Source organism: Podarcis pityusensis (genome assembly GCF_964106645.2).
Source record: "Podarcis pityusensis genome assembly, chromosome: 12".
In the NCBI taxonomy this organism is placed as follows: domain Eukaryota; kingdom Metazoa; phylum Chordata; class Lepidosauria; order Squamata; family Lacertidae; genus Podarcis; species Podarcis pityusensis.
In genome coordinates this window covers 43,329,192-43,356,372 of record NC_138037.1, presented here as the reverse complement: position 1 = coordinate 43,356,372, position 27,181 = coordinate 43,329,192, and the positions used below count along the sequence as shown (strand labels likewise).

Here is a 27,181-nt window from a genome sequence, read left to right as displayed (position 1 = left end):
ACATGACTTGCGAGTAAATTGCCCGGAAGGAAGAAAAACACAATTGGTGAGTAATCATGCTCCTAACCACCTATAAACACACACACACACACACACACACACACACACACAAGCTCTGCAATCCAAGGGCTCATCAACTGCATACAGGTTTAACTTCAGGAACACATGGTGCTACAGAACCATTCAATCTGGGACAAAGCTCAGTTGGTACAGCATGAGACTCCTAACCTCAGGGTCGTAGGTTCGAGCCCCCCCGTGGGCAAAAGATTCCTGCATTGCAGGGGGTTGGACTAGATGACCCTTGTGGTCCCTTCCAATTGTATAATTCCAATGGGCCCAAAATATACCATATACAGAAGTTGATTCAGTTCAATGGTTCCAGTATTGTGCTTGCTTGTTTGGGAAGCAATCCGTTTCTACAATAGCTGCATATGCCCACCATGAACCATGCGGACATTACGCTCTAGAAGTATAGCCTGCAATGAAACATTGCAGGTGGAGTGCTCTTGCTCATGGCTGTCTGGCTAGAAACCTGCTCATTTATAGGATACCCCATGCCATTCCCCCCTCTGCCCCCCGTTTCCCATTCTCCTCCCAACACACGTGTGCCTTCAACAGTCAGCAATTGATTGTCCCCAGGCAACTTAGTCCTCACTAGGCTGATTCGAGAGGGTTCCCCTCAATATTCCCCCCTCCCTAAATATTGATGTGTACTTCTGCAAACCTAGGAGTTCCTGAATGCCTGCTGATACCCCCTACTTGTGAGTGGATCCTCAGTTGTGCACAAAACGCATGGGTTTTGAACCAAAATGTTCTCAAAATTGAACCAAATGTTCTCAAGGGAGGACTGAAATTCTCAAACAGTTCAGGAAAACAGTTCAGAAAGAAAGAAAGAAAGAAAGAAAGAAAGAAAGAAAGAAAGAAAGAAATTCAAAGATATATCAGAAAATTTATTCTGAGCAATTCAGCTCAGCTCTAATTTATTTAAATTTATGCAGGTTGCGTGTAAGTGGAAGACAAACTTTAACATTCCAATAAGGGAGCTACACCAGCTACTCTTGGAGGCAGCACCCTGTGAAACCACCCTGGGGATAATTTTATTCCTAAAAGGCAGCTTAGAAATTTATTAAATACACAAGAATAAATAAATAAGATTCTCACAGAGACCAAACTCAGCTCTCCATGCCTTTCTCTTTCTCAGCCTTGTTCAAACTGCACTCTCTCTGTTTTGTCTCTTCCTATGCAGACACCTTGCTCACCCCACCCCAGCTAGAGGGAGAATCTGGCTGAATCATCTCTTCTGACCATCTAGCCTTCTTAGCTCCCACAGAGACACATCATTGGAACATCACAAGCTATCAACACTCTTTTATCAACTCTTAAGATGCTAGCCGGGTATTGCCTGGGGCAATCCACACCGATAGTCTTACTCACAGGAATCTGATAGCAAACCCAAGGTAGCAGTTGAAAGGATAATAGCACAGGTGAAAGTGGATTGATAGCATGCTAATAGAGACTTTAGGTCTGGCCTGAACTGTAGAGTTGCTCTGTTCAACAAATCCTCTGAATGCCTGGAACAGAGGCAGTACACATTTTCAGCATGAGATGGAGAAATCCTCACTTTGTGAATCATACTGACCCATTTGTCGGATATTGCCTTCAAATGAAAGTGACCAACATTACCTATGTTACATACTGAGCGTTCAATGTTTTATGAAACTTTTTTTTGAATGGTGTCTCTTTTTTTGTAAGCTGCCATGAGAAATTTTAAAAATAAGATGGTGAACAAATGAAACTATTATTATTATTATTATTACTACTACTACTACTACTTTCAAGCTAAAAATAAAGAAGAAGAGAAGAAGAGTTTGGATTTGATACCCCGCTTTATCACTACCCTAAGGAGTCTCAAAGCGGCTAACATTCTCCTTTCCCTTCCTCCCCCACAACAAACACTCTGTGAGGTGAGTGGGGCTGAGAGACTTCAGAGAAGCGTGACTGGCCCAAGGTCACCCAGCAGCTGCATGTGGAGGAGCGGAGACGCGAACCCGGTTCCCCAGATTACGAATCTACCGCTCTTAACCACTACACCACACTGGCTCTCCCTTTGTATATTTAGTTAGAAGTTTCAGCTGTGCTTTAATGGGCTTACTCTTGAGTAAGCTTGCTTAAGACTGAAGTCTGAATCCTTCAGAACTATCTTATTTGATTGTTCATATGTCAGTGTTTCTGAAAAATCCATTCACACAGGAAAATGGGTGATGAAGCTAAGGACTTCTGTCAGGCTCATCATCAACACCCATCAGTTCTGCACAGAACACACCTTACATGGAGTTTGGGGTAGGTATACAACTGATCTAGCACTTGGGTCAAATTAACTCTGGACTCTTCCAGCTATATTATGATCCACACAAACAAATCATTGAGGAGGGGGAATCACCCCCAGTCTAGCCTCTGTTGGCTTGAGATTTTTTTGTTTGTTTACTCAGTGGGACTAATTACGGTATATGTGTTGACAACTGTACTGCAATTCATGTGAACCACAGAAAATAAATAGCCAGTTTCTCTTGGCCCATAGAGGCCTAAGTCAACCTCAGTCCCCACTTTTACTCCAACATGAATTTAGAAAACATGAAAGAAAGGTTAGTATAAAGTCAGAGGAAGTCAATTTAACTTTTAACATTCCTTAGATGCACCAAAGGTCACACTTGTGTAGTTCAATTCAATTTTCTATGGATTCTTTTTAAGATGTATATGGAAGAGGCTTCATTGAGTTCCCAGCGTGAGGCAAAGAAAATGCAGACAATATGAATTGGCGCCATAATCTTGTTTGTTCTTGGAAAACTATTTTCTAAATGTGTAAGTAAACAACAAAGACCCTTAGAGGACCACATGGAATACAATCTATGATCTAATATAAATGTTTTGCTTAGCCCTAGCATAAAAAGAAAATTGTGCCTTGGGATTTCTTTACATAGCTGTAACACTTTCTTTTTTTCTCTCCACTGGTGGTACTGGCATTTTAATATCCACCAGGCAAGTCTATAGGCTTATTAGAACCAAAACACTAATGATAAAGTTTTACAATAAAGAGATAAAAAGGGAAAGGAGATTATAAAACAAAGGACAAAAAGGAGGAGAAAGATTATAATGCATGTGGTATAATATTGGAGGTGGAGAAGCAGTACCACAGGCATGTTTTAATATAATAGGACAAAGCTTTTCCAATAGATGCAGAATGACTTCAGATTTACTTTCAAACAACATTCCTGCTAGTTAATCTTTCAACCCTGTTCAACTGCTAACAGGATTTTAAAGCTCCAAAACAATAATCTTGAATATACGCTTATCTTTTTCTCCCAGGAAAAGCAACCAAGAATTAACAATGCACTCTAAAGTGGATTCAATTGGGCATGTTAAAGGTGCATCTTTTAATTGTTGAGTGCATTTGCTATCAACAGGCGAGAGCGTGTTGCACGTGTACAATGAAAGAACAATATTGAATTACATCTTTGCCTTAAGCAGATCAGTAGGACTCTACTGACAATTTCAGCATATAAAACTAATTCCAACTGGAAAGGACAGTAGAGTCCTTTTATAAAATTGTGTTCTATAGATTCCAGTAGATTCTACGTTGAATGCACCAGGTTGCTAATTGTAAGGTGTCTTAAAAAGTTCCCCCAACATTTTGTAATAAAACGTATACCCTGACTCTGCAGAGGCAATGTGATGCAGAATGGCTTTATACAGTGCTTTGGCTCTCTATGGCTGACAGTAATCACAGTGACTTTGTTCCAGGTTAACACCAGAGCTTGAAATGAATGGAATGTAAATAACCTGCAACAAACATTTCCCATTGATTCAGTGTTACATAGTCATGACTAACTTCAGCTGAGTTGAGGCAATTAGCGTTTTTCCAGCATGGTGATCCAGTTTTCAGGAAGCACACATGGAGGCAGCAGTGGAAACTAGTCCAAACTAGTCTTTTCACAGTCCAAATTAGTACGGATCTTTGTGATGGCATGGAGGAATTTGTGTGATGGCACACGAACAGCTTGTAGCCACAACCAGCCATTCAAAGTACCTCATGTTTTGTGGTCCACAAACACCACTTGAATTTTATTGATCGTTATGGGCAGTTGAAGAGCATACACAAAAAGGCCTCAACCATGAATAACATTAAACAGACAGATTTTTTTTCTTTGACATAAAAGATGATTAAAAAGCAGTATAAAGGAATATTACCTGATGTGGCTGTGAACTTGACCATCTGCTATACGAGGGAGCACCTGAAGTCTTGTTGACTGTGGACTTCTTGAAAAAAAGGAAAAACGTATCTTTTATTACTACAACAACAATACTTTCTTATACCCTGCCCATCTGACTAGGTTGCCCCAGCAACTGTGGACGGCTTCCAACAGAATATAAAAAGACATAAAGGAACATCAGACATTAAAAACTTCCCAATACAGCATGTCTATGAAAAGTCATATAATTGTTTAACTCTTGGATATTTGATGGCAGGGCATTCCACAGGGTGGGAACCTCTCTTGAGAAGCCCCTCTGCCACTTCACTTCTCACAGTGAGGGAACCACCAAAAGGCCCTCAGAGCTGGATCTCAGTGTCCGGGCTGCTGCTTGATATAATTAAGCTTTCGAAGATTTCCATAGATCTCCGTGCCCTTACCACAGCAAAAAGACTGATACAGTGGTACCTCGGGTTACAAATGCTTCAGGTTACAGATGCTTCAGGTTACAGACTCCGCTAACCCAGAAATAGTACCTTGGGTTAAGAACTTTGCTTCAGGATGAGAACAGAAATCGCATGGCGGCGTGGCAGCAGGAGGCCCCATTAGCTAACATGGTACCTCAGGTTAAGAACAGTTTCAGGTTAAGAATGGACCTCCAGAACTAATTAAGTTCTTAACCTGAGGTACCACTGTACTGATGAACTGGAAAAATAAAAACGCTGCTCCCTTCTACGATTGGATCGAAGACTTATACAAACATGCAACATATGGACAACTTGCATATAAACGCAGACTTGCCATGGAAAAATTCAATGATATTTGGAATCCCTTCTTACAAATACTGTAATAGATTAAGATCTGGTGAAGTACAATAACTTTGTAAAGGAAAGAATTTTTTAAAAAAGCTTTCATAGATTTCTTTAGTTTCACCACTGTTCTAGGCCAATATAAATCTACAGCTATTGGATCACGGCACACAGTGGATCAAGGCAATATTGTCAAAGTGCTTGTGAAGAGAGGGGTAACCCGTGGGCCTCAACAATATGGAAGCAGCACTCTTGCATAGTCAAGTGCTATCCTCCTTCCATTTATCAGAGACACTAGTTTTGGTTTTGCATTATTCCCTTGCTTGAAGTGCATTCTGAAGATAGGTCTGCTGGTGTGGGGGGAAACTGGTAGGACAGGAATAGACCACTTCATTGATTCTACATGCTCTGTACCTTTTTATAGATGATCAAAACACAAGTGACAGTTTTAATCCACCAAGAGTAAGATTAAGCCATGGATATTTGGAAGATGGAAGACAGGAGTGCCTGGCGTGCTCTGGTCCATGGGGTCACGAAGAGTCGGACACGACTAAATGACTAAACAACAACAATTTGGAAGATGACACTATGGCCTGCTTTCAATGTACACCGAGAGGTGCCTGGTATGCTGGCTGGAAGAGGGAACAAAAGTCTCAATAAGTGGGAGCAATGTTATTAAAGGAATAGAAAATTCTACCAACATGAAATAGGGATGGCTGAATAGGTCAGTTTCAGTCCTCCATTTCTCCTTTCCCCCAATCTTAAATTTGGTTCTCCACATTTCCACATGAGTTTGCAATTTTTTTATTAATTTTAAAACTCCTCATGAAAATTCACCAGTATTTATACAAATACTGTATAGAAATTTTTGTAAAGCTGTTCACCCAATTTAATGCCAACGCTTGCATGTTTATGCAAACTTTACCCCAATATGTGCATTTGTAGAAACATCACTTAGCTAAAGAACTGCACTGCAAAATCTGGAAAATTTCAAAGGACTGCTGTGTTTTGGTTCACATACTGTTATGAAACATGTGAGTAAGGTAGGTTTGCCTTTAAATGTGAACTGAATTGAGTTTCTCCCCCATCCGTAATCAGGAAGCAGGTATAGAACTTGCTTACTAGGTTACCTTATTTCCAGATAAACTGGCTACCCCACAGCCATTCAGGAATAAAACCAAAGTGTAGCCCAGATACAGAGATGCTTCTTAAATCTCATTACACATTGACTGAAACACATATGAAGGAGTAGGGTGAGAAAAACCCTTGCTCTGAGACCCTTTTATTGGGGCCATATTTGCATCATCCATTTAAAGCACAATGATATGATACCACTTCAAACAGTCACGGCTTCCCGGTGCTGAAAGTTGTTAGGGAACTCCTGTTCCCACCGCAGAGCTACAATTTCCAGAGTGGTTTAACAATCAATCCTTCTTCCCAGGGAACTCTGGGAATTGTCATTCTGTGAGGGAAATAGAGATCTCCAGTTGACACTGCAAAAAGCAGCAATGTAGTTCAGGAAGCAGAGACATTAATCCACTTGTAATAACCTGTTTTCTTGTTGCTATTTTTCCTGAAATTTAAAAAGGCACTCATACGCTTCATTCCATTTAATACCAAGGCTCCATTATATACTGTCTTTTATAAGCACTAAAGGCCTTGAAGCCACTATTAGTGTAAAATACTGCTGTATTACGGAATTATTAATATGGCAACTGCCTCCCTTTAATCCAAATTACTTTAATTAAAAAGATAAAAATTTAAAAAGCTCCAGACAGCTCCTTACTAATGAAACCATCAGAATACAAAAGAATGTTTAAACAGTGAGCTGGATGGTTGGGAAAAAAGTAGATTCCTTCAGAGATTGTTTTAAGAAAATACTGCGGTGTATAGAAAAAATGTAACTTTCAGAAAAGCAGGAACAAAGGATAGAGAATTCAAGTAACCTACTCCCAACAGAACACATTTTGAAAAAATTATTCTAGTAACACTTCATATTTTGATTTTTTTCCCTATTTAGAGTACATTGGTAGCATCAAAGCACAATCTTGTTGAATATTTTGAGGAAATGGAGATTCCAGGTAAATGCAAACAATAATAAGTTGATATTTTTTTCTGACTATGATTTGGTTACCTAACTTACGGTGCAATCTGATACAATGTCTACTGAGAAGTAAGTCCCATTGACTTCAGCGGGGCTCACTTCCTGGTAAGGAGATAACACCCAAAATTTCTCAACAGTTAGTGAATTTCTTTTAATCTGTTCTATACTAAGAACTGTGATCAGTGAGTTTCCTTTTTTTCTTAATCTGTGGTTTTGTTTAAGGGCTATGTGGCGTTCTTCCTTTTGGTTCCCAAATAATATCTGAAACAAACAAACAATCAAGAACAATATCATAATAGAATGGATTTAATTCCAAGAGACTCCAAGGAAGGAGTAGAACACTGAAAAATTAAACCTCAAGAAACTCATGCTAACAACAAGCAAAATAGGATGTGATTGAGTTGTTTCTCCTATGCATTGAAAGGGTATGCTGGTTAGCCGCACCCCTTGCCACCTGAAGGTGACTTGTGGAAGTCAGTTGGTGGTTCACCACACCTCAACCAGTGTGATGTATCATCAGAGTATGCAGAACCCCAGTGGAGTCCTCAGAGAATTCTTGCTCCCAGCAAATGGCTTCTTCCAGAGTCCCTGGTTAATGGAAAAACTCCCCTCCCGCACAGTTCAAAGTAAAAAGGTGTTTATTGTCTCCAGACAAAGCTAATCGCTGCTATCTATTATAGACCAAGGGAACATGGGTGGTGCTATGGTCTAAACCACAGAGCCTCTTGGCTTTGCTGATTGGAAGGTCGGCGGTTCAAATCCACACGACAAGGTGAGCTCCCATTGCTCTGTCCCAGCTTCTGCCAACCTAGCAGTTTGAAAGCATACCAGTGCAAATAGATAAACAGGTACTGCTGTGGCGGGAAGGTAAACAGCATTTCTGTGCGCCCTGGTTTCCCTCACAGTGTCCTATTGCACCAGAAGTGGTTTAGTCATGCTGGCCACATGACCCGGAAAGCTGTCTGGGGACAAACGCCGGCTCTCTTGGCCTGAAAGCAGAGATGAGCGCCGCAACCCCATAGTCACCTTTGACTGGACTTAACTGTCCAGGGGTCCATTACCATTACCTTTTACTATACACCTTTATTCTGGTCTTCAAAGTACAGATACATATGTACAGAGAGAACTACTAACACTATCAGTGTGCTAGCTAACTCTGCTGTGTAAAAAACAACTCACAGTCTCTTCCCCTGACTCTCACAGATTCAGAGTCAGATCATGACAACAAACAGGACGGCATCAGGACATGCAACAAGACCTAATGAAAGCAATGCCTTAGAGACTATTATACCCATCTCTACATTCCTGAACCAATGGGAGAGTGAATGACTCAACAAGTCATACACTCAACCTCTCTGGAGTTGCTATGGTAACCCAGTGTACCCTTATTTCAGAACTTGGTGGATGTGCTCCTCAAGACATGAGGCCAAGCACTGCGTCATTTAAACCACTGTTCACATTGCACCATCATGGCATGCTCACCAGCCGCAGCTGCCAAAACTACTACTGTGCATTTGATCGATGTATGAAGAAGCTTAGCATGCATAACATTGGTACACATCTATTTCAGACTTATCTGTTGTATATAAAGTATTGAGGAGGGGTTAAAAGGAAAAGGTACTATTGTGGGCAGTACTGTAATATCAAAGATAACTTTCGTTTTACAGAAATCAGTGCAACAAGAAAAGGCCGGAACAGATATGGGTATGCCAGTCATTTTTTAAAAAATCCATTCATTATACTTATTCCATCAAAATTCATCAGTTCAGAGTCTCTATGGAGCTGCGGCGATGAGCTTTGATGGTCTGAGTATAATGAATGGATTTATGGGAGTATAGCATCTCATTGGCAATGAATATCTACAGATATGTTATATATCTGTTGAATTTTTTTTACCAGCAAATAACCATTGAGATGTTCAAATCATTTATTACTGATGGGATAAAGGGGTGGGGGAGGAAAAGGGGGAGGAATCCTCAGACTGGTTGAATTTCTGTCAAGATTTATTGATTAGCATTTTCAGACTTCTGTTCTTTCCTTTCCTTTTTAAGGTATTACATTTTATTTGAAAGCAAGATTATTTAGTACACCATTTTTATTCAGAGCAAAATAGAAAATGAGACAGGAAGTTATAGTGGATGGTCATATTTGTGGATTTTTCATTTCATAAAATAAAGCAAAGCTATTGCTATCAGGATAAAATAAAGCAAAGCTATTGCTATCAGCAGCGAAAGCGAGGTGGTAGAGCATCTGTTTATCCGATCATAATGCCTCAGGTTCAGTCCCTGGCTAGAAGTCTGGAGAGTCCCTCTCAGTCAAAGACGAGACTAGACATTTAAGATGGAGGAGATATTAGTCCTATCTCATTTGCACTTCCCAAACCAATAAGCAAATTGAAACTGAGGTATCCTTTGATATTCAAGCTTCTTGTGATGCAATTTTCCTACCCAAAAATGTTCACAAAAACACATATATTAGTGAGTACAAAGTCCCAAAACTACATAACTAGAGGTAGTTAATGGTACTTCCAAAAACTGGGTAAAATTGTGTGAAAGAATTGGTGGAAATGTGCTTTAAAATGCATACACGTTTCCATGAAGATTTTTTTTTGGGGGGTGTATACGTGGTGTGGATAAGGGGTGAACTGCACACTGGGTTGGGGGCTAGAACTGACGAATTCATCCATTTCTACTAGATTGGCAAATGATTTGATATGAGGGCTGATTTGGTATAAGGCAACTTCCTGTATTCCAATGAAATTAATTCTAGATCACGTCTGAGTTGCTAAAGGTCAATGATGAAATGTATTTTAGGGTTGAGTAAACAATCTTCTACACTGCCACACTGTCACAACTGACTACATGAGCCTCCGCAATGATCACATTACAACAATTCTAATGGGTTCTCGTTAAACAGGTAAACGAAGAAGCATCCATGGGGTAAGTTCACAGTTAAGAAATAATATGCATGTTTCCTCAGAAGTAATTCAGCAGGACTTACTTCAGAGTACACATGGATAGGATTGCCAGTGACTAACTCCCATCAATTTCAACGCCACCTATTTTTGCTGATTGTTCCTCAGAGCCACATGGCCAGTACACTTGCTAATATGGCCACAACCTTTCTCATCTGCCTTACAAGCTTCAAAAATAAATTGAATCTCATATAAAATAAGATGGCAAAACAGTGATAGTCCTACTCTGGAGGGTAAGACCAGAACCAACGGATTCAAGTTACAAGAAAGGAGATTCCAACTAAACATCAGGAAGAACTTTCTGACAATATAAGCTGTTCAACAGTGGAGTGGACTCCCTCAGGAGGTTGTGGACTCTCCTTCAGTGCATATTTTAAAGCAGAGGTTAGATGGCCATCTGACATGGATGCTTTAGTTGAGATTTCTGCATTCCAGGGGTTTTGACTAGATGACCCTCCAAATCTACAATTTTACGATTCTAGGATTCCAAATCTACAATTTTACGATTCTAGGATTCCAACTGATTTTTTTTTCAAGACAGCTACACAATCCAGTTTCATTTGGCAGCCTAGGAATTATACATAATACAATTCACTCTGTTTTGTGGCATTCAATTAATCTGAATAACAACCTGCAAAATAATTTTAACATCAGGTCAATGGCCCATCTAGTCCACCATCCTGTTCTCAGAGTTGCTGACCAGATGCCCATGAGAAATCTGCAAGCAGGATTTGAACACAACAGCACCCTTGTCCCTGTTGTTTCCAGCAACTGGTAATTTTTAATTTACAGACCAGACCAGACCACCCACCTCCACCCCCACCCTGATGCAAAAAGGCAAGGTGCACTTAGTGGCTGCAACTTAATATTCAACAGACTTCTCACATTCTGTTCTCTTCTTGCAATTTTAACACTATATAAACAACCCAAGGAACCTGTGGAATAGCAGGGTATAAACTGAGACATTAAATACATTGGAAATGGAAGCTTTGTTTCACTGCCAAATATTTTTTGGGCACAATCTGCTGACCTTTCCTCTCATTCAGAAGTCATTCAAAGTAATGGAAGCTCCTTGGTGGACTAAGTCCTGGATTCCTTTGCTGAAACGTTCACTCCTTCTATAGCTCATTCTTATTCTCTCCAAAGCCCGTCAAAGAATCTAAATCATGACATGGGGAAAGGTTAGACAGGCATTCAAATTTGTCTGTCACTGCAGGAGAAGTGATGCAATGTAGGGACTGCAGCAGCAATAACAGTGAAAATCTATCATTCTTACTTCTTCAAGCACCCCTCCCTGCAATACGACAGAAATGCATCTCAGCAGTAAATTCTTCTAAGAGCCCCTTAAATCTATCATGCTAATTGCAAATGTGGAGTAGCCATTTGTCTTGTCCTAGAAGTATCATAAGACGCAGATTTGTGCTTTGAAAAGTTTCAAGGAAGAATCCCTAGGCGGCTCATAGCATAAAACTCTACAGACGGTAGCGACACTGCACTGGACTAATCTTTCCGAAAGGACACTGCAGAGCAGTTTTAAAAAAAAGAATTAAAGTGAGGAAGATCGGTAGCAATCGGGAGCATGTTACTGCCCTGCGTATATGAAGACGAAAATGTGTTTGTTTCATATGACCATTGCATTTTAGATTCAGGGACAAAATTCCTATCAAACGGTTTTTTTGTGACGAGTAATCTGTTGCTGTTTTTCCAACAATAACAGCAAAACGCACCAGTCTGCACAAAGTGTGAAGTGCAAAAAATATTCACAATGCACAGTAACCATTTCAGATTACGGTAGTTACAAAAATATGATGAAAGGCTGCCCTCTTCAGCCAAAAGTTGGGAAAAAAGGTGCCAAGAGGGTCTAAATGTCCTTTAGAGCAATTATTTGGGGGAAACTTTACTAAATAGTCTATATTCCACTGTACTGTACAACAGTTAATTCCGCTGAAGTGGGAAATACATGCATTCAGTAATGTGTGTGTAGTAATCTATATTTATACACAAGAAGTGGGGAAGCTGGTATACAGCAGAAATGGCTTAGGATGCTGGTTAATAAGGATGTAAGACAGCATCAATTTCCATTCTGCCCTGTATTTTATTTTACATGTGGTTTTTCTGTATATCCTCTTTAATAACCATCATGGATTACCTTTTGGTTTTTGTGCGAGGGTAAATTTAGTTACTTGGGAGACTCAGGTAGAAGTTGAACAAATAAGAAAGGTTTGTTTTACAGCACGAAGTTGAGAAAACAAAGACTGTGTCAGGAGATAAAAAAATTATTTCAGGAAACAGTTATTTATAATTATACTGAATATAGTAGATGTTACAGGCTTCTAAACAAGCTTCAGTTAGATGTTACAGGTTTCTAGACTAGATGGTAAACGCTTAGCTCATTTGGACTTATTTTGCTTCAGTTCCTTAACTTGGTTGTTGTATAGGTTTTATACAGCTTGATGCTTTTGTTCTTAAACAAGCTGAATGCACAGCTTAATACTTTGTTTCCTAACCAAGGTGGTTACCCAACCTTTTAAAAATCACACTCCTGAGGTACTTCTAGCAGTTTAACAGACCAGGGGGTCCCCACACCCCTCTTAACTGGTTTGAAAGCTTTCTTTTTCTGAAATATCTCTCTGCTCCTGACTGAAATGAGACCTAAGTAGACTGTAACCCCACAACTTCTACTTCTTCTGCTTAAACTCAGCCTCCCAGTTAACTCCTGTCAGAATACTCTCCCATGACACTGAACACTGTCTTGCAATCTAAGCTCAGAGACTCCCTTCTCTAGCTGCAGGTATTTTCCTCAGAGTGCGCACAGACCAGAACCAACTCACCCCCTTCAACTATCTGAACTCTCTCTCAGAAACTGCTCCTTTTATTTTCCCTCCCAAAGTTCAGGCTCCACCCCACCTCCAGCTAGAAGTCTCGATAGCCAATCAGAGAGCAGCTCCAGCACTCTGGCAGAATAGCACCCAATCAGAGAGCGGCTCCAGCATTCTGAGACGCTGCATCACCCAACTCTGCTCTAGCTCAGGTGTCCATCACACCTCCATTTGTACTCAATTGTTCAATGGGGACTGGATTCCCTGCCACGTAAAAAAATATTTGAGCCCACAAGTAACCCCTCTCAGCCCATTGAGCTATCAGAGATTTCAGAGCTATGGCAGTCATGGGGTATGCTTGTAAGGGAATTAGTAGTGAAGACATTGGGGAAAGCCTAGATAGCCCTTTTTTTCCATACCATTAGAGTGGCCCAGGCATAGTGATTCTGTATGATCATTATTAATATGCTGTGTTTTTAATGATTGAAAGGGCAGTGTTGAAAGAGGGCCTGGATTCAACCTTTTTTCTCTTCCAATTCTTCCAATTGAAGAATTTCTCTTCAAATTCTTTTTCGCTCAATCTAATGGCAAAATGTAGCCAAAAAACAAAAAACAAAAAACATATTGAAAACAATTAGAATACAAACCTCAACTTTAAAAGGCTTGTTGAAACAGTAGCTGCCAAAAAGACAACAGAGACAGTGACTGATTCATTGCTGCTTATTTAGTATGATGACTTATTTAATTGCTTTTTAAAAATGTTTATTAAAAAGCAATCAGTGTTTTTTTTTACCTGCATCTCTTTTTAATTTATGTTGTGAGCTTCCATGGGTCCTGCACTGAGAGAAAGCAGGATATAAATGTGAGAGTGTGTGTGTGTGTGTGTGTGTGTAGAAATCAAATGTTAAGCATTATTCAGCGTAAGTGATGGATTAAAGGAGTAGAAACTGTGTTGACCCCCAGTTGTTCTTTGATTACAATTCCCATAATTCCATGCTGGCTGGGGTCAATGAGAGTTGGAGTCCCCATAGCTGAAGCGACACAGATTCCTCATACCTGTATTAAAGGATGCCTGGTTAAGTTACTTCCCTTCTAAATACTCTACGTGAATATTAGCGGGACAGCTAACCATGTGCTGAAATGCAGAGCTGCAATTAATGGAGTTGTTTCAGTCTCTAGTGTTTACTTAAACTGTCATATATCTAAGTGCTCTGAACAATCACGTGAATTTTCAGTAATTGGCTCTTATCACATTTGAATTTGTAACAACTATGATCAGCCTCATTTATTTGAAGCAAAATTGTCATTCTGGGATTTTACAGCTGTTTCTAAAAAATACCCTAAAATGACAATTAAATTATTATTCACTTTACATCTATCATGCATTGCCAACATCTATTTATCGCAACAGAACCAGGCGTAGAAGTCAAGCTAAATACAGCCTTCTCTATGAAGTAAATCTGATGCTGCAACATCTAGTATATAATTCACATATTTCAATGACAAAAATATCTTAACAAGCTGACTATAACTTCTCATTTCAACTTCAGATGATAGAAAAGAAATTTAAATTAAAACAGAATAGAATGGACAGTAGGGACATGTTGTTTGAATGGTCTGGACCTTTTTTTAGTGATCAGGGTGGAATAAGCACTGCAATTTTCTTTTGCGAATATACACCATGTCTTCATCTGAAAAAGAAAACTAAAGCAATTTTTAGTGAATTGTGGGTTGTTGTTTTCTGTAAGTTCCCCCCCCCCCGGGTCTCACCCCCCCCACCGTGTACTCCAGGATTGTAAAAGGTGTATAGCCCTCCAGATTTTGATAGACTCCATCTCTCATCCGTCCCAGCCAATATAGCCAATGGTCAGAGATGAAGGGAGTTGCAGTCCAGCAATGCTGGGGGCAGGGACGGGGAAAGACAGGTCCCCCAACCCCTGCTATACTCAGGTCTACAGTCTACACTGGCTCCCAGTACGTTTCTGAGCACAATTCAAAGTGTTGGTGCTGACCTTTAAAGCCCTAAACGGCCTCGGTCCAATATACCTGAAGGAGCGTCTCCACCCCCATCGCTCAGCCCGGACACTGAGATCCAGCGCCGAGGGCCTTCTGGCGGTTCCCTCATTGTGAGAAGTGAGGTTACAGGGAACCAGACAGAGGGCCTTCTCAGCAGTGGCACCCACCCTGTGGAACACCCTCCCTTCAGATGTGAAGGAAATAGGCAGCTATCTTATCTTTAAAGGACATCTGAAGGTAGCCCTGTTTAGGGAAGTTTTTAATATTTAATGCTGTATTGTTTTTAACACTTGATTGGGAGCCACCCAGAGTGGCTGGGGAAACTCAGCCAGATGGGCGGGGTATAAATAATAAATTATTATTATTATTATTATTATTATTATTAAACGAGAACAGATCGGTATACACCACCAGGTAAGTGGCATGCAAATCAGCTTGTGTTTCCTACACCAATATAATTGGAGCACTTTTTGCAGGGCAGGCCGGGTACTGTGGAGGATTAGTGCCTATAAGAAACTGATGGATTGCACATTTATATCTCTGATACAAACTTCCTGATTCTGCTTGTTCATTTGTTTGCTTGCTAGAACTTTAGTTGGGACCAGATGCAAAAGGCTGGCTCAAGGGGCACAAAAGAAGGGTGTCCATGGGCAGGAGCAGAGCATGGATCCGAAATCCCCACCCCCTCCAAAATCCCCTGACATGCACCCAAACCTGGAAGAAAACTATGCCAACCCCCAGGAAGTGATGTAGTCCATTGCCTATTGTTCCAAATGGGAAGGAAATGCTTTAATAATAAAAAAAGAAAAAAGAAAAGGATAGATGTATGCAAAGTTGTTTTCCCTCTGCTGGCAAGTGTCCAGACTTCAGGGGTCAGCAAACTTTTCCAGCAGGGGGCCGGTCCACCGTCCCTCAGACCTTGTGGGGGACCGTACTATATTTTGAAGGGGGGGGGGATGAACGAATTCCTATGCCCCACAAAAAAACCAGAGAAGCATTTTAAATAAAAGCACACATTCTTCTCATGTAAAAACACCTGGCAGGTCCCACAAACAACCTAGAGATGCATTTTAAATAAAAGGACACATTCTACTCATGTAAAAACACAATGATTCCCGGACCATCCGTTGGCCGGATTTAGAAGGCGATTGGGCCGGATCCGGCCCCCGGGTCTTAGTTTGCCTACCCATGGTCCAGAGGATTCTGGGCAAGACAGGTATGTACCTCCTGCAGCCCCCTATCAGCACCCTTGCAGTCAGCGAGCACCCATGTTTTACATGGGAGGAAGAGGGAGGCCCAGTCTTTTCATACAAGTTGTATAAAAATATAGCGTTCTTACATGAACCAAACCTATCCCCAGTCTCGAATTTCCTAATGTCAGTTACTGGCACATTATATGTTAGTGATGCTTAGTGATGTCTTTCCCCCATGCTTTTCCACATGTTGTTATATGAGTATGATATGTTAGAAGCTGTAAAAAGAGTGAGAAGCCTCCAGCCATTTTGGACATGCCATATAGTGTCTCTCCTTCCATCCATATTTTGCCCACAGCATTTCAGTGTCCTTTGTTTTGGTCACTCTTTCCTATTTCCTGCTATTCCCTGGCACCAGGTATGAGACAAAACTACTACAAGGTAAAGTTTATCCTAGATAGAAAAAGACAAACAAAGCTCTGAGAAGCTAATCCAAGATTAAATAGCCAAACACAATACTGGGATTTCTCCCCACTTATCAAAATTGTGATGTTTAGGAATAGTGAGGTGGAAATGGATCAAAGATAAATTCACTTTGAGGGAAATCATATATCTGTTAAATTAGGACTTCCATTTTTTTAAAAAAAAGTTCAAATGAGAAATAAACATATTTTAAATGTTTTATTTTCTGCCTTAATCGGTTCTGTGGTCCAAAATTAACTACAGTGACTTCTCTGTGATAAGGCACAAGATTTTGCAGACACTGCTTAGAAATTGTTATTATTTTTGGAGTGGGAGTCTCAGCTGATAAGTACAAATGTCTTTCAGCTCTGTCACTTTTGTCAATTCCCTACCGATTAAGATTCACAATAGTGAGCATCCCAGGGCTATCTCCCTATCTAGGCTGCCTCAAACGGTACAAAAAAACAATAATATATGAATGAAACAATTAATCAAAAGGAAGGCATGTCATTCACAACCATGCTTTTAGATTATCTCTGATAAAATGCCACTCAAATGGAAATAGGCGAGGGACACCGAGTATGAAAGAAAACCAAAGACAGGAAGATAGAAAATGTTGGTTTTTTTGGCTCAGTTGAGCCATTTACTTCTGTGTAGCACATACACACACCATCTGATTTGCCTTTCGAGCTCAAGTGCACAGGCCAGCTTATATACATTGTTTTACTTGAAATATTTATAAACCACCCTCCCATGTTCCTTGAGGCAGCTTGCAAAAACTCTTACAACCAAACCCTATGAGGTAGGTTAATCTCAGATATAGGGACTGGCTCAATATGTATCAGGTTTGGTGAAGCAGTGGTTAGAGGACTGGACAAATACCTGGATGGTCCAGGATAAAATCCCTGTGCAGCCAATGAACTATCTGGATGAGGTAAATGGGATGTGGGTGGCGCTGTGGTCTAAACCACTGAGCCTCTTGGGCTTGCCGATCAAAAGGTAGGCAGTTCAAATCCCCACAACGGGGTGAGCTCCCGTTGCTCCGTCCCAACTCCTGCCAACCTAGCAGTTTGAAAGCATGCCAGTGCAAGTAGATAAGTAGGTACCACTGCGGTGGGAAGGTAAACAGCATTTCCATGCGCTCTGGTTTCCATCACGGTGTTCCGTTGCGCCAGAAGCGGTTTAGTCATGCTGGCCACATGACCCGGAAAGCTGTCTGTGGACAAACGCCGGCTCCCAAGGCCTGAAAGCGAGATGAGCACAGCAACCCCATAGTCACCTTTGATTGGACTTAACCGTTCAAGGGTCTTTTACCTTTTTTACCTGTGTGGATGAATTTGGGCATGCCACTCTCTCTCAGCCCAACAAAGCTCTAGGGAGGATTTAGGAAATTAGTTTATATGGATTCTAATATAGAATTACAGGCAACAACCTATTTAGGCGTGTCTAAATGACACGCAATTGCACACACGTGCATGGCATCAAACCCAGAAGTAGCCCCGAAACGTCATAGAGACGCCACAAAAAGGGGCAGGGCAGAACAGGCTTACACGCGCTCTCCACCAATGTGTGAGGGTCTGGAACATAACCCTCAGGCAAAACAAGGGTCGCTTGTACCTCATCTATGCCCATTCTCAACCACTGTGCAGATTGGAATGCTAACAATCATTTGGATTTTTTACTTCTTTTACTTTACAAATTTTGTAATGAAATGCACAGCTAAAAAAAAAAGTGCAAAATTGCTTTTCTTTTTTTAAAAAATGTATATTTTAAGATTATATTTAGAAATGTGTACACTGAGATAAAATATGCAGTGAAATGATATTTTACGATTAGAATGCATTTTAGGTTTGTGTTTAAAATACATATTTAAATACAAACAGAAGACAGCCCTGTTTAGGGAAGTTTTTAATGTTTGAAGTTTTATTCTGTTTTTAGTGTTCTGTTGGGAGCTGCCTAGAGTTGCTGGGGAAACCCAGCCAGATGGACGGGGTATAAATAATAAAACTATTATTATGATTGATTGATTGATTGAGAGAAAGAGAGAGAGAGATATTCATGCAAAAATGGGGTGGCACACATAATGAATGTGCAGACATTGGAAATAAACTGATCCACCCATCCCTACCTACTCTTAGGATAAAAGGGAATGGAGAACCATGGGTGATGCCTGCAAGAATAGCGAGATATAAATGCAATGCATAACAATGAGTCACCCATTTGGCATCATTGTGGAGCAGGGATTTGAACCCAGGTCTCCCAAGCCAACATTATCCACTACACCAGAGGTGGCTTCTAGATGTCGCTGGGACTAGAACTCCCATCATCCCCAACCACTGTCCATGCTGGCTGGGCCTGATTGTAGCTGTAATCCAAAAACATATGGAGGGCAGCAAGGTGGCTGCCCCTGTATTTGTTATTGCATTGCCTCTAAAAATCTATTTTTAACAGTAAAGTTATATTAGTACACTAAAAAGAAAAGTCAGACATAAACAACATAAAATATTCATCCCAATCTATTCTTAGATTGAACTAATCCAGTATACATTATATTGTGGAATTTTGTAAACCTACTTAGTTGTTTCATCACAGGCCTCTAGGCGTGACGGGTCCCCTTCTACGTTAAGAGAGCCCCATTAAACTTACAATGGTATGTCGGGTTAAGTACTTAATTCATTCTGGAGGTCCGTTATTGATCTGAAACTGTTCTTAACCTGAAGCACCACTTTAGCTAATGGGGCCTCCTGCTGCTGCCGCCACGCCGCCGGAGCACGATTTCTGTTCTCATCCTGAAGCAAAGTTCTTAACCTGAGGTACTATTTCTGGGTTAGCGGAGTCTGTAACCTGAAGCGTATGTAACCCAAGGTACCACTGTACTTGGTTGTGGCAGCTGGGAGCTACCTACCATTTTAGTGTTCCATGATGCCCCAGAGCAATGCTATCTCAGGGGCAGTAGCAGAAAATGAAAGCAGTCTGTGCCAGCAAGCTATCTGCTGGGATCCCAGCAAATGCCCAAGGATGCTGGCCTGCCCTCTAGATACCACTTACCAAAGTAAACTTGGTAGGAGACTGATGCTAAGCAATTGGTCTTACTGGCAACTTCACCTCTGAGATTGTGTTGAACGCTCTGGCTTAACCTAACTTCATCATAGGGGAGTTTACTTGTTATCACTCATGCTTGAACCAGCAAGAGGAATTTAAGTAGATGTTTTGCAGCCACATCTTATGGCAAGATAGGGGAGCCTGTGGTCCTCTGGATGTGATTGGACTTCAACGCCCATCAGCCTCAGCCAGCATGATGGAAGTTGTAGTTTGGCATCATCTAGAGGCATAGCAGCGGAGGGGGCACAGGGGTGGTTGCCCCAGGAACAAAATTATTAGGGGCAAAAAAATTCAACACCCCGTGCTGCTTCAATACTGCTGCACACTTCCATCACTGGGCTCTGTTGAAAACGGCTTCTTCATGTAAACCAGGAAGTGACCTCTCCAGACAATGGAATGACTCTTCTTTTCTTATCTCTGTGGCTATAATCTCCTGGATGTCTCGGACACCATTACAAAGTTGAATGAGCATACATACTCTGTCTGTTTCCCTCCCTCCCACCTGGCAGCCCCGGGCACTGGCAAACCACGCTATGCCACTGGCAAGAGGTTCCCCATCCATGTCTTATGGTATGCCAATGGAGTGTATTTATGCTGTGCTGAGCAGAGCTGCTACAAGCATACGCTTAGAATTAAAGACATAGTGATTTTGTTGAAGTCTTTCCCTGCCTTCATGAATTTATAATCCTCCAATGGCATTAACCTTGGGCTTTTAAACAAGTCACCTATTCTGAATGTTTATTTAAAGGGCAGCGAACAGTATATATTAAGTAGTCATACAGAAACTAAATCAAGGTTAAAAAACTCTGTGAACAATATAGATCAGATTGTGCTCAGTTAGCCATTACTCTTGGGTGGTAAAGATTTTGTTTGTAAAGGAAGGTGTTAGAGATTGCAAAGCATAGTTATGAATGGGCTAGTCATTTTCTTCACTATATGATCCAGTTGCAAGTACAGTATAAGACAACAATCTTTAAAGAGAAGTCATGCAAATACAGTGGTACCCCGCAAGACGAACGCCTCGCAAGACGGAAAACCCGCTAGACGAAAGGGTTTTCCGTTTTGGAGGCGCTTCGCAAAACGAATTTCCCTATGGGCTTGCTTTGCAAGACGAAAGCCCATAGGGAAATCTCCGGGACAGCGGGGAAGTGCAGCGCGTCTTCCCCACAATCCTCGGACCTCCTCCCCCCGCCCGGCATCGGAACGAAGCTCCGGTGCCGGGCGGGGGGGGACACCTTCTCCCGCCGCCCGGCATCGGATGGCTTTCCTGAAGACTTGGGGTGGGAGGAGGGTTTTCCTTCCCACCGCCAACATTCAGAATGCTGTTCTGAATGTTGGCGGTGGGGAGGAAAAACCCTCCTCCCACGCAAGCCCCGGGAACAGAGGGAAAGCGCTGCGCGCCTTCCCCTCTGTTCCCGTACCTGTCCTGAAGGCTTGCGGTGGGGAGAAAAGCCCTTCTCCGCACCGCCAGCCTGGCAAGCGGTTTCCCTAGGAACGCATTAATTGATTTTCAATGCATTCCTATGGGAAACTGTGCATCGCAAGACGAAAAACTCGCAAGAAGAAAAAACTTGCGGAACGAATTAATTTCGTCTTGCGAGGCACCACTGTATATGATGAGGTTCCATAATATTGGTAATTTGCCAGTGAAGCCCATTATTGCTCTCATATATCTATCAAGACAATGCTTTATTTATGTTTCTCGGGAACAAGCTCCCAAAAATTTGCTGCAGTTGGTTTGATTTCCTAACAATTAAAATATAGCCCTTTTATCTCCTTCAGTTATTCAGTTTGCAGTCTAAACCAAAGATGAACACTGACATCTTAGCTTTTTTCCAATCAGCATCCCTGAGTATGGTAATTTATCCCTGCAGAGAAACAGAGGGGTGTCCACATTGTTACTCTTAGGGTCTCACACGCTCTTAAATTGTGAAACTGCTCCCACGACGTTAACATGATTGCGTTATGGATTTTCCAAAATGACAGATTCGGGGGGGGGGGCTGCAAATTAAACTTGATGGTGTTCTGCAGGGGATATTTAGGCGGAGTGTGGTAATGCCGGTCATTTCGTGATTGTGTGCAGTGTGTGAAAGGGAAGTCACATCACTGAAATAATACAAGCAGGTAGATGTGCCATTATATCAAAACTACCTACCTACCTGTAGCTCGCTGTTGACATTAACCAAGCAAAAATAGATGAAAGGGGCACTAGTTTAAACGATTAGAAAAAAGTACTGCATTAAAATCTGAGCAAATACTTTCCACTTAGTAGTCCTTGCAAAGTAAACTAATCTGGCTATTTGTTTGTCATCCGACAAAGAATGTGTTCACCCCATCCTTCTCCCTAAAAGTTTTCCCAGTGCACCATGTAACAATAAAACAACACTTGTCTATTTATTACGTTTTTCTATCACCCTTCCTCCAAAGATCTCAAGAGAGCATGTACAGTATGTGCCTCCCCCCTCATTTTCAGTGTTAGAAATTGAGATACGAAAGCTGGGAGCTAAATGGCACCTTAAACCCAGGTTATGGGCGCAACAACATAATGTCTAGGAGCACCTTTTTTAATAACAAGAATACAAAGCTGAAAATGAATAAACTGCAGCTAAAACATTACGTTCATTTTTCACATGGTCTAGTCCTTCCGCTGCCCACCTCTTAGTATTCTTAAGAGGGTCTCTTCTCCAGTCTTCAGAGAGTAGCTGGAAGTGGGGATGCAGAAAAAGATCTTCCTTTCCTTCTACTCTGCAGTTTTAATCTGAAATCTTAGGTGCCCAGAGCTCAGAAACTGCTCATGCTAATGAAATTCCTAGTTGCAGAATGTGGCTAGAACAATGGGAGTTTTGAATGCTGCTCATATTTGTCCTTACAACAACATTATATCAAGTAAGTAAGTATATCAAGCACCATTTCCCAGCCTGTGGTCAGCCATCAAGTTTCATGAATGGGTGTGCATCTGGTCCGCTCAGTTTAAGCTTGACACTCTATCCACTATATCACGAGTGGTCTTCCCCCTCTACTGTCCCTGCAACAATCATGTGAGGTTGGTTAGGCTGAGTGTTTATGATCCCATGAGCTTCATGGCTGCATCGGTATTCGAACCCAGGTCTCCTCAATCCTAGTCCAGCACTCTGCCACTGCACCACAGTGGTAGTGATGGGAATCTGCTTGTCAAAATTGTATTAGAAAAGGCTAATATATTACAAGCGAAATAAATCTGTGGATACAGAGTTATATTAGCTGCCAGCATTTGGGAAGAAGAACTTTCTCATTTATGGCAGATTATTCTCTAAGTGTCCACTCCAGGCCTGTAACTATCTAACTTTCAAATCCCTCCCTCCTTTTAAAAAATCATTGGCAGGATAATAAATTAGACTAACCACCAGCTAGGGAGTTAAATGTTTGTGCTTTTATTACGTTGACTTCTTTGCAATCTTCAACAAGTTTGATAACAAAATGTTGCTAACATTCCTTCAAGAACTGGAGTCTCAGCCCAGAAAAGCATGATGAAAACACCCAGCGATAGTAAAGTTTGGAGCAGGTCAGTTCAACTAAAAAGGAGATATCAACGCAACTCCTTGGAAACGAATCCTACCTTTAAAAAAAGGATGAACATGTAGGAAATGACCTCTGCTCCCCATCAATTCCCTGGGATACTGTAGAAGTAACTGAACCACAGCAGAGTACAGGATTCAACTTAGTTCTGAACACAAAACATTCAATTTGTTTTTATCTCAAGAAGTAAGCAAGCAGAAAGATTTGGGCCATGTGTCTTGTCATGCTTGAAAAAACTAAGCATGTCCTTAAAACATCACCCTTTGCCAGCGTCTGACAACAGAAGCTGGATGAGCGCTTTCCAGTTTCCCCACAACACAGTAGCTTTTTACAGGCACCGTGAAATCAGATCTGCAGATAACTACTAGGTTATCTTTTGCATTAACAGGGAAGGCTTGAAGGGCACATCATCTTGCTGAGCAAAATCTGATCTCTGCAAAATAGCATTCCCCCAACCTGATGCCTTCCAGATGTTTTGGACAGCAACTCCTATCAACCCCAGCCAACATGGCCTAATGGTCAGGAATGATGGGAATGATAAACTGGGCAAAGGACTTAGGACATAACATACAAATGGCAGATTGGGAGAGGCAATGGAGAACAGATTTGAAATCCACAGCATGTTGTACGCTGAAAGAAAATTATATGAAAATGATGTACTGGTGGTATCTGACTCCTACTAAGTTATCCAAAATGTATAGAACAAGTTCCAATATTTGTTGGAAGTGTAAAAAAAAAGGAGGGTACCTTTTATCATATGTGGTGGTCACGAAAGATAACAAAGTCTTTTTGGGAATTAATATACAATGAATTGGAAAAAAATGTTTTAAATAAAATTTGTTAAAACTGACTGGAAGACTCAGGATTCAAGAAGATCATGACTTTTTAAAAGAATGGGGGAAATTTATGATTTACTTATTGTAAACAAATAAAAGCGTTGGTTGGACTTTAAAAATAACTTGTAAAGAAATAAAAAATATGGATAATTCAGAGAGATGAAAACTGTGGAGAATGTGATGATATGTAGTTTTAGAAAAAGTGTTTTAAGGACTCATGCAGGGGACGGTGGGAAGTTGCGAGATTCAGAGAATCTCATATATGGATATGGGAAAAGTTTTTTCTCTTTATCATTTTGAATTTGTTTTTGTACGAACCAATAAAATATTTATTTATTTTTTTAAACAGAATGATGGGAATGGTAGTCCCAGAAACCAGGAGGGCACCAGGCTGGGGAAGGCTCCATACAAGTAACCTCTCTACTAGTAAAGTCTCTTCCACCTGTACAGAAATCTGTGCACCATGGAAGGTTAAGACAGTGTGGCATAATGGTTAGAGTGCTGGACTGTGACCTGGGAGACCAGGGTTCAAATCCCCACTCAACCTTGGGACAGTCGCCATCTCTTAGCCTTAACAGGGTCGTTGTGAGGATAAAATGGGGAAGAGAAGAACCATATACAGTAGTACCTCGGGTTACATATGCTACAGGTTACAGACTCCGCTAACCCAGAAATAGTGCTTCAGGTTAAGAACTTTGCTTCAGGATGAGAACAGAAATCGTGCTCCGACGGCGCGGCAGCAGCAGGAGACCCCATTAGCTAAAGTGGTGCTTCATGTTAAGAACAGTTTCAGGTTAAGTACGGACCTCAGGAATGAATTAAGTACTTAATCCGAGGTACCACTGTATACCACCTTCAGATCCCTGGAAGATAAATGTGGTATATAAATGCAATAAAAAAATAAGAACCAGATCGGCCCCAAGTTGTGGACTGCTAGCACTGACAGAATACTATGAGAGGGAATTTCTACTTCGGGGTGCATCCTGCCAAGCAGTGCAGTGGTGAATTTTACCACCATTAGCACTCTCTCCCTCTGGGCTTGTGTGAGAGAATGAAGGAGGAGGATTGCCATATTTCAAAAAGTAAAATCCAGGGCACCACAAAAACTGCTGACCTTTCTTTAGGAAGACCCCAAAGTTGTTGAACTCTTTTTTTTTACATAAAAGGTGTAACCGCCCGCCCCCCCCCAAAAAAAACCCTCACAATTTTTCAACTGACTTGCCTAAGATCCAGGACAAAGCACCATATTTCAGAAATCCCCCCTGGACATCAGTTCTGCCTTTGAAATCCTGGTAATGTTTGGGGAAATCTGGATGTATGACAGTCTTAAGTGGCCGTCCCTTGTCTTGCTGCTGTCATAGGATGCCCCCCTCTCTAAAACAAAAAAGGGCCATGAGCACAATGATAATAATTTATTATTTATACCCCGCCCATCTGGCTGGCTTTCCCCAATATCAGTGATGGCTGTGAGGAGGAAAAGCATCAGCAACAGCCTTTGCTACAGTAGACTATAGGGTGGCTACTTCTGCATTGGCCCAAAAGCCATAAAAACAAGGACGCAGATTTGAATATGCGAACTTATACACTAATTTAGAAAATGATGAGTACAGTCAATCTCATTGTAATTGGGAGCACTGTCTGCATAAGGCAAATGAGGTGCAAACAGTTTTGTTTTGGGTGCATCCTCCTGGAACCTGAACAACATCAGACCATCCCTATTCCGATTTTCACTTGCACAAAATTAAAACACAGCAAGTAAATTCCACAATGATTCCCACCTGCTTGCAGAATGATAATCTGTTTGAGCAAAGGGACTTCCAGTTTTTCCTCTCCCTCCAGTCTACTCCAGAGGGCCCTACAATCTTCTGAAGCAGATTTAGAGACTCGTGGGAGGCTGTGAGGGGGGGAGGAGGAAGAGAAACTCCATATCACCCCACTTTCTCATTTCCAAGGTCAAGGAGGTACCAGATACAGATTTAAAGAAAATGAGGAGAACACCCCAGACATTCAAATAGTAATTTCTGTAACATGCTATTCAAGTATCTTGTTTCGAAAGGAAGAAGAACTCGCCTTTTAAAAGCCAAACCTTGTAATAATTGCTATAATAGCGGACAGTTTTTTCTGGCATGCAAACCCCTTTGGGAGAAAAGCGTCACATGCTGGGGTTCTGCTTGCGCTGGAACTGTTGAAGGCACAGGAGCCTTGCTGGGGAAATACTTGGCAACCCTAGTCATAACATGAAAATTGCTCTCCGATCTGAAGGAACTGAGGCAGCCCCCTAGATGAGCTCCCTTGTATTTTGACAAGTGTGTTATGGTTCAATTTCTCACTTTTCAGTGTTAATCACAAAATCTGAACCAGTTTTCCATAAATCTCTGTAGAAAAATACATTTCAAGTGTGCGCTGAAGTGTTTTGAAACTACTGAAGCACTCAAGTCACCGTCTGTCACTCTGAGTGGCACACAGCAATTTAAAATTACTGAAGCTCTTAAATTAAGTGCTTAAATGTAAAGGTGATCACTACTCTGGGGGTATGAATTGTAGAGCTATCCGAACCATCAGAGCACTTCAATTTTCTCTAAGCAGGTCATTTTGGGGAGTGATAAGGAAACCTTTGATTGCCCAGAATACTCTGATTTAAAGATAGCATTTAAAGTTCTCAATTCATCTTTACAAGCACTTTTGTTTGGGTGCCGCATAACTCCCAATCAAACTGACCTAAAGTGCTTGAACTCTAATTTGCCTCTCCCTTTTAATGAACTATTTCCTCCTAATATTTTTTCCCCCCTTGCAAACGAAAGCCTGTATTTTAAAGGGATTCTGCCAAGTTCGCCCGCAGACCATAACCAGAAGACATGCTGGCTCAGGAAGGTACCACGTCAACTGATGGCCCATCCACATGATGGCTTCCTTCATGATGGAAGCAGCAGCATCCCAGTGCCCCACCCCCACCCCACTGTTCAGGTAACATAGGAACTGGACCTCAGGCAAAGGAGCTTTTCCATCCTCCTGTTCTTTTCCCTCCGACAGGAACATTCAGGCCCAGTGCTAGCAGTCAGCCAGG

The 27,181-nt window shown here is 41.3% G+C and overlaps 1 protein-coding gene across 6 annotated transcripts in view; it reads right to left on the bottom strand.

The window, feature by feature from the left end:
* RBMS3 (RNA binding motif single stranded interacting protein 3) overlaps positions 1-27,181 on the bottom strand; it is a gene marked incomplete at its 3' end in the record, with an annotated part of 764,091 nt that overhangs the window by 648,177 nt on the left and 88,733 nt on the right. For 3 of the 6 annotated variants that reach the window (XM_080974855.1, XM_080974854.1, XM_080974852.1), the window contains exon 2: positions 4,246-4,314. In XM_080974855.1, the coding sequence (XP_080830981.1) occupies positions 4,246-4,314 (69 nt within the window). Of the gene's footprint in view, positions 1-4,245; positions 4,315-11,164; positions 11,294-12,957; positions 12,976-27,181 lie in introns of those variants that run through there. The other 3 variants (XM_080974856.1, XM_080974857.1, XM_080974853.1) reach the window with 3 other exon arrangements.